Below are 13,819 nucleotides of genomic sequence, written 5' to 3'. Positions count from 1 at the left end.
AGCACTCCCTCGCTCCTCCCCCCCACATGCCACCAACCTCACCTCTCTCCACAACCCCTCCCAATCTCCTCAATTCTTTCACTCATTGCTGACATATATCCCACCCTGGTTACCGCCATTCATACCCACCACAAGTCTTCATTCCAGTCTTCATGAATGCATTTCAAAGACATAATTTCTTTAAAGTCTTCTGTCCCCCTCCTAAATATTCTCTCACCCCTATTTCCCTTCTTCCCAGTTCACCCCTCCCCCTAAGCTCATTCCTCCTCCTCCCCTTAGCGTTTCCAATGCCATCTATGCTCATTCAGTGACAGATACTATAGGCTTACCTTGTGTACAGGCTCAAGGAGAACCGATTACAATACACTATGATTATGCATTAACAATAAGCCTACACTATTGCTTTAGTTGATACCTCTAAACCAGGCATGGGCAACGCAGCTGTTGTGAAACTACACATCCCAGCATGCATTGCCACAGTTTTAGCATTCCATAATAGCAAAACTGTGGCAAGGCATGCTGGAACCTATAGTTTCCCAACAGCTGGAGAGCCACAGGACACCCATCCCTGATCTAGGCTGTAAGGAGCACAGAAAATAGAAGCAATACAATCCTCAATCTTTACAAACATTAGCAAACGTTTCATGTTTAGAGTTTTAATAATTATCTCCCAGGTCCAAATAGTTGTCAAAGAAGACCCATAAATCATAATAAAATGCGTGAAATGAGTAAGAGATTGGACATTCAAGCAGAAGACTGGACGCTATAACCTACCAATTTCCTCAGCTATCTTCTGTCTCTGCGTCTTCTCCCGCACGGAAAAGACTATACGCCTCTTCTCATCGTCGTCATCGTCATCACTGGCATCGTTCTCGTCCTCACGCACCAGGCGGCTTTTCCCACCCTCAACGTCTATCGATGGCACGTCCCCAAGTTCTCGAGCCAGTTGTCTTTTTTTGCGAGCCGCATGGATAAAAGCGGCATCTGGGATCTCTCCTTAAGAGGGGAAAAAGAAAAATCAGATTATCGATTACTGAAAAACAAAACGTGAACCAAGTGTTAATGTGTAAAATCTTATGCAGATCCTTCATCCAGCAGCATTCACTTGTTAAGCTAGGCTTGCTAAAACCTGGCTGCATGAGATGGTCGTTCACTTAACACGGGCAGATCAAATTACCAGATTCTGGGGGATTGGTACAGATGACCGACGCCAGTACTCTGACACCGCAGAAAGCGCCGCCGTAAGGGGTATTGTTAGGGTTAGGCTACAGCAGGGGTGGCCAAACCGGTCCTCGAGATCTACCAACGGTCCACGTTTTCCAGGTTACCTAGCTGGTGCACAGCTGTAGTCATTACTAATTGTCACATGTCCCAGACCACCTAGCTGGTGCACAGCTGTAGTCATTACTAATTGTCACATGTCCCAGACCACCTAGCTGGTGCACAGCTGTAGTCATTACTAACTGTCACATTCCCCAGATCACCTAGCTGGTGCACAGCTGTAGTCATTACTAACTGTCACATGTCCCAGATTACCTAGCTGGTGCACAGCTGCAGTCATTACTAACTGTCACATGCCCCAGATCACCTAGCTAGTGCACAGCTGTAGTCATTACTAACTGTCACATTCCCCAGATCACCTAGCTGCTGCACAGCTGTAGTCATTACTAACTGTCACATTCCCCAGACCACCTAGCTGATGCACAGCTGTAGTCATTACTAACTGTCACATGTCCCAGATCACCTAGCTGGTGCACAGCTGCAGTCATTACTAAATGTCACATTTTAAAACCTGCTGCATTCATTCCTACTATAGATCCTGGGCTACAGGTACGGAGGGTTAGGATTAGGGAAGTAGGGTTAGCAAGTTTGCGCATCAGGATTCCGCTGCCGGTCTCTGGACCTCCGGCTTTCCGTACCCAACACAAGCGTAATATAATTCTGTGCTGTTGGGGTTGATGCAGCTGGACACCTGCTATGATAAACCCCAGTGACCTAGGTATAAGTCATTCGAATCAGACTGCAGGTTAATGATTCTGTGATCGTTTGTAATTTCACCTTTCTTCATAGAAGCTGCATTGCAGAGGAAGGCATTACGTGATGAGAGGGCAATGGCCGCCAATATGTTAAGGTGACAGGCTTTGGATTATTTTGGAAACAAAAAGTACGGTTACCATACAGATGTGGCCGTTCTGCACCCTTTCCGCCAGGACGCCATATCTGTATAGCTGGCGGACAGGGATGCGCAAGCGTCGCACGTGCGCACGGCCTTATTCTGTTGGAATCGGTTCCATCTTTAGTTACACAATCTATAAGTAAAATCCTATTTTTGGTAGCTTGATATAAGAACAGTGTCCACATTAAAAGAGAAAAATTCTTAAAAAAAACCCACTGACTGCAACTCTCCTATTCAATTTACCATTGGGAATATATGCGCAAACATATCCATAGTACAAATAATTTACATTTAATTTCAAATGGAGGCGGGGAAGAAACCAATACTAGTATTGGTCCCACAAGAGACCGCTCAGGTGTTCCTTCGATCAGCGAGGTGTATATTGGTACAATACCTGGACGCAGGACATTTAGTGATGAGATAGAGTTGGTGAAAGAGCCGGCTTTCGGCTTCTCCTCCTCCTTTTCACTTTCTACTTCCATCTCCTCCTCGCCCAGGTCGCTGCCTGCCATCACCTCTTCTTGGCTGCCATCTTTATTGGCTGCATTTTTGTACGACGGATCTCCTGGGAGAAAATAAAACCGCAACCGTTAAATAAAAACAGAGAGGCGGACTGAAACGCAGACAACTGCTGCGCATGCCCGAGCCCCAGAAACCAGCGATTACACAACAGGCGTTAGACACTGCTAGAGAAATAGAAAAGAAACTTCTATTACCCTCCCGTCACCTGTGCGTAGTAGAGGCTGCCATGCACGGACTTCCTAAGCCTCCAAACAATAGTCAGGAGGCGTCAGAAGTTCTCAGTGAGCTAAAAGGCTTCCTATTGGCTGAGCCCGCAACCTAGATACCAATACGGTGCACAGGTGACAGAACGCATTCCATGATCCTCAAATACCCAACGGATCTCCTCCTTACCATCCAGTCCTGAGTAAGGGTCACTTCTGGGCCTCACTTTCTCCAGGTCATCTCTATATTCTTTTTTAAGAAGTTTTGCAATTTTCTTGCTGTGATTTGATTTCTTTATTATAAAAGTTTCTACTTCTGTAAAAAAAAAAAAAAAAGATAGAGTAGGACATTCAGTACAATTATAAATTAAAATAAAATTCCCTGGCCTGAAAACCGCTCGGTGCATACACTGAGCAATTCTCTCTCCCTGGCCAGCGATATTTACAGGGGGTGGATGACTTTCCATAGCAAGGCGCTAAGGAAAGCCGTCCACACCGTAGCTATCTGCTGGTAATACCAGCAGATGAACGGCGGCCGGCGGAGATTATGCAGGAGTGCGCCTCAGCGCTCATCGCTGGCCCGTACACCCTGGGCAACTTTTGGACTGAAAGCAGCTCAAATGGCAAAACTGAGCTGCTTGTAATGGAGTACGAGTTGCCAGAGGTTTGGGACTTCGGGCGAGATTGCGTGTATATTTAAAGCAGCAATCATTTACAAGGCAAAACCAGGTCGAGTCTGCCTTGTACACGATTGCAGCTTTAAAAATACAGGCATTCTTGCCGGAAGTCCTCCAGCAACTCAGATGCTATTGTAGAGTTCATGCTGGGTGACTTAGCTGGTCCATTCCGTCCAATGTTTAAAGGGAAAATGTAGCCTGCCCAAGCCATAACCATGTGAACAGATGGCACCTATTCACGATAAAGGGAGAGCTTTGGGGAAGCCCAGGCATCCATAGGTACCGGGCACACCCGCCAGCTATGTCTGCAGACATGCACACCCCCTAAAATGATACCAACTGGGCTGTCCCGCTCATAATAGCTATGTCGGCTCGGCCGTAACCACTGCGCCAGTCGGCCACCCGCCCCCTTTTCGAGAGGTGGCACGCTGCCCTCACACTGCTGTGCCTTACCCGCATCCTAGCGGGGTCACTACTATTGCATTTACTCCCCATGGTGTAAAGTAGAAACAATAAGTGTGAAAAATACTATGGGCAGAAATTTACAAACAAAACCTGAGAGATTGCAAATGTCAGATATGTCTCTGGGATGCACAGTAAAATAGGGACAAAATGGACAAAAGTTGTCACATGATGAGAGGGGACCAATGGATGTAGGAAAGGAACTGAGCCGGTTGTTACTAATGGGATAAGTTACCCTTTTATACGAGACCTTGTCCTCCTTTATACACAGATACCTCATATGTACATACAGGGAGGACGGAGACAGTGGCGGATACAATGAAGAGTGTGAGTAAATAATAAGGGAGTGGAGTCCAGGTCTTCTGAATAACAGTGCTATAATTATATGTGCCACTGACACTAGGATTAGCTTAAAGTAAACAGATAGTTATATTAATAACTCCACTTCCTGTCCATTTAATTACTAGTACCAGGTACACACTTGGGTATTTAATTAATGTGTAAATGAAACCTACAGTTTGCAAGCAATGATTGGCCAGGTCTGTATTACAGGACCAGAAGATACCTAGGCTCTTCAGAAGCTCTGAAAATGCCACCAGCATTGTGGGCCCCGACCTCTGCAGTGCCATAGACTCTGCACATGTGCAGGACTCCAGAAACATGGCACCTGTCATGTTTCCAGAGACAAATCTTTAGTGTGCATGCATGAATCACCGGACAAATGGCCACCGGAGACTTCAATTGTTTTAAGTGCAGCTTTAATTAACGTGCGGCCAACGGAGCAATTCAATAGTTGCTCTGATTGTGCAAGTGCCGCAGGCATCCATTATTTCTGCACGCACCCTCCCAAGGTGGCGAGCACTTGGGCGCGGCAACCTGAAAGAACTGAATATCAACCCATCACTTTCCAGGCATTTTCAAACTATGGCCCTCCAGCTGTTGTGAAACTACAAATCCCATTATGCCTTGCCACAGTTTTGCAACTAGGGAATGCTACAACTATGGCAAGGCATGCTGGGATGTGTAGTTTCACCACAGTTGGAGGGCCATAGTTTGGACATGCATTTTATGCAATTGACAATACAAGACTAAAAATGTAGTATACAGATGACACATTTACTAATGAACGTGGCAGCAATGACAATGATATACTTCTGCAGAGGTAATATATAATTACTTTCATATTTAATATCAGTCCCTGCCCTAGTGGAGCGCATTACCTATATTCGTTCTCTCATGTACACACCCATTAGGGTTACATGTTTGCCAGGATCCAATTAACTGATCAGCATACTTTTGGATTGTGGGAGGAAACAAGAGCACCCCAATGAAACCCATACAAGCATGAGGAGAAGATACAAACTCCACCATTTCTGGCCAAAGTGGGAATTAAACCTAAAGGTGCCCATACACTAGTAAGATTTATCTGCAGATCTGGCTGGTTGGAACAAAAACATGGTTATGGATGAGTGACAGTTTGTCAGTTTTCCAGCATTTCCAAGCAAATGGTCAACTGTCATTTGCTCTCATCCATAACCTTGTTTTTGTTCCAACCAGACAGATCTGCAGATAAATCTACGTGTGTATGGCCACCTTAAGACCTCAGTGCTAAAAGTCAGTAATACTTACCACTGGGCCAACCATGATATACACATAAATGTAAACATATACATAAATTGAGGATTTGCAATGCCCTGAATATTTACCAGTAAGGGCCGTGTGCTTTAGCCCGATCACTTTATTTCCACCACCCCTATGTGTGCTCCTGCCCTATCCCTCTATTTCCACCACTGACCCATCCTATCACCCCCATGTGATCCTCCCAACCAGCCCCATGTGTGCCCCCACTCCTGATCATCCCAACCATCCCCATGTGTGCCCCCACTCCTGATCCTCCCAACCAGCCCCATGTGTGCCCCCACTCCTGATCCTCCCAACCAGCCCCATGAGTGCCCCCACTCCTGATCCTCCCAACCACCCCCGTGTGTGCCCCCACTCCTGATCACCCCCATTTGTGCCCCCACTCCTGATCACCCCCATTTGTGCTCCCATACGACCCCCGAACACCGCTGTGTGCACCCCCACCCTGATCCCTCTATAACCACCCCTGACACCACCCGCGGGCCCTCCTGTGTTCTCACCCTCCACATCGTCCTGGAAGCTGAGCAGGCTGGCCGCCTTGGACCCGCCAGGCTCTCTGGCCGCTTTCGGAGGCCGGGCCGGCTGCAACCCGTTGTCGTGCTGCTGCAGCCCGGGTATGAGAACCGGGTGGATCGGCTCGCTGATGGCGGGGTGCTCGGCCGGGGGCGCCGTCTCCTGCTCCCGCTCTTCCTCCTCCGAGTCATTGCGCTTCCTTACATTCACCCGCCGGGCCTTGCGGAACATGACGGCGGGGACAGGCGAACCGACAGCCGCCAGCAGCAGCAGCAGGAGACAGCACTGATCGATGCGGAGAGACTGGTGACAGCGACCCCTGCTGCCTGGCGGTGTACACAGCAACGCCGCATGCGGGGGAGACGCTACTCGCCTGAGGAAGCCAGAAACAGCGGCACCTACAGGCAGGGAGGGGAGAAACAGCGGCGCCTACAGGCGGGGAGTTTCTCAGGAGTAGAAAGCGCGCCACCAAGCGGCTGACTTATAACTCTTCATACATAACAACTGAACATGATAAAAAATGGATGTATTGCTATAATGTTATGAGCGGGATTGTAGCACACAGATATAAATGATGGGCCCGATTGTTCCATCGGCTGGGAGGGTAATCCAATGTTCATGAGTCTCCCGGCTAGGATGGCCATCAGCCATTGGTGAATGATAATCATTGATGGATTATTATGTGGTCAATAGTTTTGCCCTCGAAGGGGGAGAACCAGATGGTTTTCCTCTATCGCTGGCACAGCATAACCAAATATTTCGTTTTTTATCCTCCCGAAGGTGCTAGGACACAGAGAACGAAGCCACGCCTCCAGGTTCTGATTGGCCCATGGGCCAGTCAGTCAAAGAAAACACTGGTTTGCAGGAATCTATGACCTGCAAACCGGATTTGTTCTAGGGAACATCTAGGCCACCTAGCAACAGCAGGTGGGTTAGGCAGCAAGCCTCCCGAATTTGCTGAGGGAGAGAAAGTGAAACATTTTTCACTTAACTCTCCCTATACAGCTACAGCGCCGCCGGGGGCGCACGCATGCACGGCGCGTCACGTGCACGCGTGCGCACAGCGCGTCATGAGCGCGCCCCCCCAGTGCTGGACGTGTGGGAGCTGTTGCTAGGTGGCAATCCTGTTCCCTAGAACAAATTCGGTTTGCAGGTTATAGATTCCTGCAAACCAGTGTTTTGTTCTTCGGGAGGCTTGCCACCTAGCAACAGCAGGTGGGCAGACTACCACATACCTGGTGGTTGCTCTGAGAAACTCGATCTTTTGAAAATCGGTTGGTCTCCAGTAATGCTTTGCGAAGGTACGGGCAGAGGACCATCTTGCTGCTCGCATAATTGATTGCAGGGGAATGCCTTTAGCAGCTGCCCTAGTTGCAGCTCCTCCCTGCAGAGAATGGCCTTTGAATTGATCTGTATTTATACCCGCTTGCCTCATAGAGGTTTCTATCCACCCTCTGATGGTAGAGGGTCTGGCGGGATAATAAGGTTTCCTACAGGTGATAAAAAGCTGAGAGATGTTGCCTCTAACAGGTGCCGTTAAGGCAAGGTAAGATGCTAAGCATGATGGTACACAGATATTGGGCTCAGTGGGATCTTCTATGATGTCGAATTCCACTACTGGGGTATTAAAAGAAGTTTTTGTATGCTCTTTCAGGATGATATGGTATCCCGTTGGGGTGTGTGACAACCATGGATCAGCGATGTGGTTGAGGGTTAATTCAGCCCTCTTGCTGCTATAGCCAGGGCTAGTAAGGATGCAAGTTTAAGGGAAAGCAAGCTGATATCGTTAACTGTATCCTGGGAAGACCAGCAAGTTAAGAATGGCTCAATGTCCCAGGTATTAGAATATTTTGGTGTAATGGGCCTGGAAAGGTGGATACCTCTGAGTAAGCGGAGGTAAAGTTTGTTACTTGTTAGGTTAGGAACCCTAATGGCCAAAACTGAACCATACGATCTTATGGTAGCTGAGACTAGCCCTGATTGGTATTTGGATGCCAGGAAATCCAGGGCTAAGTGGAGTGGTGAGCCCCGAGTATGTAAGTTACATTGGCCTATCCAGAAATCAAATTCTTTAATGATTGGGCAGTATCTGGATCTCGTGCGGGGTCTTAAGGGCGCGTTAATTAGTGCCCTTGTGGGTGATGCTAGGGCGAGGTCGGTTGGCAACCCAGTAATATTGCCATCCACATGCACTGGGGAAGGGTCTCCAGTATGTCTGGAGGTCCCTACAAGCATTCCCTGGATAGTCCCAGAAGAATCTTGGGGCCTATTCGTAATTGGTTGACTAGGGGAAACCACACTCTGGATGGCCAAACGGGGTATACTAATACTATTAGGGGTACCCGGTCTTCCCTGATCTTCTGAAGGACTTTCAGGAGGAGGGCTGGGGGAGGGAAGGCATACAGGTGAGGAAGGTCTGTCCATGGGAAGGATATTGCATCCATCCTCCACACTCCTTCTGTCCATATTCTGGATACAAAGCGTGGAGTTTGGGCATTTGTACGACTGTCGAAGAGATCTATTTCCAGATCTCCGAAGGACTCTCTTATCTTTCGAAAAAGTTGGCTTTTTAGTGCCACAGATAGCGAGTCTGCTAGCTCGTTTAGTTGGCCTGGGATGTAGGATGCCACCAGGATGATATTCCTCTGTGTTGCCCATTCCCAAATCTCTAGGGCTTCCCTGCAGAGGGAAATGGATTTTGTGCCTCCCATTCTGTTTATGTACGACACCGCTGTCGGGTTGTCAAGGCACAGTTATATGCAGGCATTCGTCATATGATTGGGAACTAGGGCTTTCAAAGCCAGTTCCGCTGCCCGCAATTCCAGGATGTTTATAAACATCTGGGCCTCTTCGGCCGACCAGACTCCCCGGACTGCTTTGTCTTGTGAGAAGCACCCCCCCCCCATCCTGTTAGGAATGCGTCTGTAGTTATTGTCATAGACGGTGGGGGATCTATAAGAGGACGAGGAGGAGGGATAGGAAGAGTGTTCCATTGGGACAGCTCTGTCTTTGCTCTCCTGGACAGGAATATCATATCTGTCCATATATAATGTGCGTGTAATAGAGACCTGAGGAGTCCCTGCATCTCTCTGCACATAAGGGGAAAATGACGAAAGCCCGGGGACATGGCGATCATTTTCCCAATGATTGTCCTTAAATCCCGTAGGGTTAGTCTGTGTTTGCTTATTGTGTTGTGGATGCAGGTCTGTGTATCTAACCATTTCTCTGGAGGGACAGCCAGGGAGAAAGAATGGGTATCCAGGTTGAACCCCAGGAATGTTAGCATTTTGGTAGGGTTGAGGGTGGACTTCTGGATGTTTAGAGTGAAGCCCAAGGTGGATAGAAGAGAGATATCTATGTCTCTGTGTTTTAGGATGGTATTGATGTCCTGAGGCATCAGTAATATGTCGTCTAGATAGACGATGCACAGGATGCTCTGCTGACGCAGGTGGGATATAACAGCCTTCATGACCCGTGTAAATGTGTAGGGTGCACATGAGAGGCCAAATACCATGACAGTCCACTGATATATACTGTCTTACCAGGTGAATCTGAGAAACCGCCTGTGGTTGGGATGGACCGATATAGAGTGGAAAGCCTCTTTCAGGTCTATTTTTATGCAGAAGCAGTCCCTCGTGAGAATGTATGGAATGTCCAATATGCCTTCCATACGGAATCTTGGTTTTTAGGAATCTGTTTAGGCCTTTGACATTTAGGGGGAAATTTACTAAGAATACGAATATGAAATTTCGTACTCAGTCGCAGCCATTACAGCTCCTCCAGCCTTGTAGCTTTTTGCGCTACACAGGAGGCTATAGAGACTTGGGACAGGCTGGTCTCGCTGCCCTGTACCCTCCGGAGAGTGAGGGGGACACAGGAGTCCCCGGAGCCCAGCAGGCGCGCTACTCGCGCATCGCGGCCTACCCCGCACCTGAAGCCGGGGCCTAAATTTGAAGCTGCGGCAGGCGACGGAGCTCCGGACCCGTTATTTAGAGCTCACCGCCCGGCGGAACCCCCCTGCAGCCTGAAATTGAGCCCAGCGATAGCCAGACACCCGCCCAGACCCCTGGGGACACCACAACTGAGCCCACAAGGTATTTACAGACCCCCTGGGAGCTCCCCAGCCCCCTCCCAGGGAGATCAGCGGCGGCCATATTGGCCATATTGACTGTCACAGCCAATTTCCCCACTACAGCAGGGCTGGCCTGTTACAGCCCACCCTGCTCAAAAGGGGCCCCAAAACAGACACCTACTGTATGACACCTTGAGTGAGCTGCACTGCTGGGTGGACACAAATACTTTGCTCCCCAGCCTGTCCTGCCTCTGCTCCAATACCTGTCTCATAGCAGGTTACTACTGATACTCCATTATCACAGTTTCTCTTAAGCTAACAGCCCCATCTTGTGGCGTATGGACATACTGCAACTTCACTTACTGTGTGGAATAATCCTGAAAAGATGAACTGACCTGTACAATATACACCTGGAAATGTAACCCATGAAGTTTACAACCTGTCAATTTCTCTAAAACCCTCTAGCGATTGACCTTTTTTCAAACATCTACCTTATACTATTAACGTGTCCCTGGCTTGGAGGATGCCTCCTAAACGTGCCAAAACTCCGCACCCGGTCTCCCAGGTGGCCTTCTTTAAGCCCTCCCCTGTAAGGCCCAAGAAAGTCGGCGAGGATGGACAGCAACCTCCTAAAAGAAATCCGCCTAGTCCCTCGGGGTCAGATGCCTCATCAGCAGAAAAACCCGCTTCAGGAGCGAATGCCCTGGATGATAACCAAGCAATTACCGTGGGCTCTATGAAGTTACTGCTGTCCCAGTTTAAAACAGAGGTAACCGACGAGTTTAAAGCCACGCTTCGGGAGTGCCAGAAATCAATTGATGACCTGGGTGAACGCACCGATCATATCGAAACCAAAATGGGAGAAGTCGTCTCCTCCCATAACGATCTAATCTCCTCCCACGACGCCTTAGAAGCTGAGGTTGCTGCCCTGCGAGATAAAGTCTCAGACCTGGAGGACAGATCGAGACGGAACAACATTAAGCTGCGTGGAGTTCCAGAAACAATCTCAAATAGCAGTTTGAACGACTTTGCGGTCAAGATTTTCCAGAAACTTCTACCCGATAAGCCCACCGCAGACCTCCTGATAGACAGGATCCACAGGTTGCCCAAAGCAAGAAGCGCCCCAGAGGACGCCCCGCGGGATGTACTTATGCGCATACACTTTTATCACGTGAAGGAGGCGATACTGAAAGCTGCCAGACCATCCGACGCTGCCTCCAGAACACTAGGGCCTCTTCAAATCTTTGGAGACCTATCTCAAGCTACTCTAGCCAAGAGACGTTCTTTCCAACCCATAACGGCTGCTTTACGCAAAGAAAATATCCTCTATAGATGGGGGTTCCCCACAAAACTACTAATCAATCGAGAGGGTACAACTACGGTACTGTCTTCGGTGGATGAAGGGAAACGCTTCCTCTCCACACTGCAATCAGCGAGCTCTCTGCCCGACCCATCACCTGAGCGCGGACTCCAGCGGGACTGGTCTGCGTCAGGGTTGGATCACTAAATTTATCCCTGTGGTAAAGCTGCTACTGCTCTAAGTACCGCATGTTTAAAGTTTCTGTGCTAACTTATAGAAATTAGTCTATATACTAAGCGGTCACTTTGCACTGTTTTATCCTTGGAAGATGCCTTACTGCTGTTTTCTCTTTGGTTTGTTTCTACATCCTTGACAGGTTGATGTTCTTCTAGTTTATTTGTTCTGTGTTCTATACGTTCTCTATATGGCCTAGAAAACTTACTCTCAGACAAGTGAGGCATGGGTTGTACCCCCCCCCCCCCCCCCCGGATTCCCTTAGGGGGGTTACGGGTGGAGGCAATCCCTCTATGCAAATTAGCTGAGGTTAGTTGAGGCCCCATTTTACGTATATGTTTATGTTACAGATTGGGTTTAGATCCAGGTGTTCCTGTGTTCTCCACTACCCCCCCACACCCTCTTAGAGTGTCGCCATGGTACGGCGTCCAACTTTACCCCCGGCTGGGGGTCCCCCCCTCCTTTACCCTTCAACTCGCCTTCTCCTTGTATACCCCCCTGTTACCCCCCCAGATCACAGTCAAGATGGTACCTATGTTTGCCCTAGTACAATTTTTTGTCTGTCTCCAATGCTTCAAGATGCTCTCCCAATAGAGGATCATGGTTAACATTATTTCCATCAACGCCAAAGGCCTTAACTCCCCCAATAAGAGGAGGTTAGCTCTTAAATATTTTCACAAACATAAGGTCCAGATTGCAGCTGTCCAGGAAACGCATTTTATGGACTCAGCTCCCCCGTTATTTCACGACAGAAATTACCCGCACTGCTACATGGCTAATGGTCCATCTAAGAGAGCAGGAGTTGCTATCTTAATTTCGCAAAACTGTGAATTCTCCCTCTCATCCCAATACTCCGACCCGGACGGGAGATTCCTGATTTTAACAGGCTCTCTCGAAAACCGGGACGTGACTATTGTGTCCTGTTATGCTCCTAACACTAGGCAACTCCCATTTTGTAGAAAGCTCTGCACCAAAGTCCAACAACTATGTAAGGGAGCCTTGCTGCTTCTGGGAGACTTTAACCTGGTCCCAGACCCCGCTATAGATAGAACGTGCGCTCGCCCCAGATCCTCCAGTCGGCCCTGCAATCCCTCTAAGGGTCTCCGTCAGTTGCTAGCAGAATATGACCTCTTTGACATATGGCGGGTCAAAAACCCCTCAGTAAGGGATTATACTTTCTATTCACACGTTCATGGCACTTACTCTAGAATTGACCTCGCCATATCAGACAAATGGTCCTTAGACTCCTTCAACAAGATCAAAATTCTCCCCAGATCATGGTCAGATCACTCTCCGATATTTATAGAATGGGAAATAATGAGTAGGACAATTGCCCCCGGCCCGTGGCGTATGGGTCGCCAGACTCTTGTTCGGCTGGAGGCTCAGCAGGCTATACATTCGGCAATAGACTACTATCTACAGGAGAACTCCCCTGACGCTACTTCTACCTTTAACCATTGGTGCGCTCTTAAGGCGGTAGTTCGAGGCTCAGCAATTCAAATAGCTGCCAAAATGAAAAAGGAATACAAGAAATCCTTAGTACAAGCTGAACTAGAGCTCACCACTCTTGAAGCTGCCCATAAGTCCAACCCAGCTGATAAGTCGCTCTTTAAGCTATTAAATGAAGCAAGGGATAAAGTCAATGGCTTTTACCTAGCAGAAGTCCAACGCAATGTTAGTAGACTAAATCAGAAATTTTATCAACTTGGGAATCGCTCGGGTAGACTATTAGCCAGAAAGTTAAGAGGTAAGAGAGCAAGGGAAAAAATCCACATGATATACTCCGACCGGGGCGCAAAAGTATATGACCCAATTGAGATAGCCAACGTCTTTTCAGATTATTACTCTAAACTATATAATTTGAAGGATGACCCTGCCACTCACCAACCACACTATGAGAAGATCCAAAGTTTTTTAAATAAGATCAACCTCCCTACGTTGTCCCCGGAGGCATGTGTTTCTCTTAACGCACCCTGGACATTAGAAGAAGTCCAAACTGGTATTGACTCCCTTCCATCA

The 13,819-nt window shown here is 48.3% G+C and overlaps 1 protein-coding gene across 1 annotated transcript in view; it reads right to left on the bottom strand.

Annotated features, from left to right (window-relative positions):
- PAXBP1 (PAX3 and PAX7 binding protein 1) overlaps positions 1 to 6,502 on the bottom strand; it is a 32,154-nt gene extending 25,652 nt beyond the window's left edge. Inside the window, exons 1-4 of the mRNA XM_083171817.1 lie at positions 6,182 to 6,502; positions 3,092 to 3,217; positions 2,571 to 2,741; positions 775 to 996 (exon numbers count right to left, since the gene is read on the bottom strand). Coding sequence (XP_083027943.1) covers positions 775 to 996; positions 2,571 to 2,741; positions 3,092 to 3,217; positions 6,182 to 6,425 — 763 coding nt within the window. The 5' untranslated portion in view covers positions 6,426 to 6,502. The remainder of the gene's footprint in view (positions 1 to 774; positions 997 to 2,570; positions 2,742 to 3,091; positions 3,218 to 6,181) is intronic.
- Between the last annotated feature and the right edge of the window lie 7,317 nt (positions 6,503 to 13,819).

The sequence above is a fragment of the Crinia signifera genome, chromosome 2 (assembly GCF_055691185.1).
Source record: "Crinia signifera chromosome 2, ASM5569118v1, whole genome shotgun sequence".
In the NCBI taxonomy this organism is placed as follows: domain Eukaryota; kingdom Metazoa; phylum Chordata; class Amphibia; order Anura; family Myobatrachidae; genus Crinia; species Crinia signifera.
This window is presented reverse-complemented; position numbering and strand designations above follow the sequence as displayed.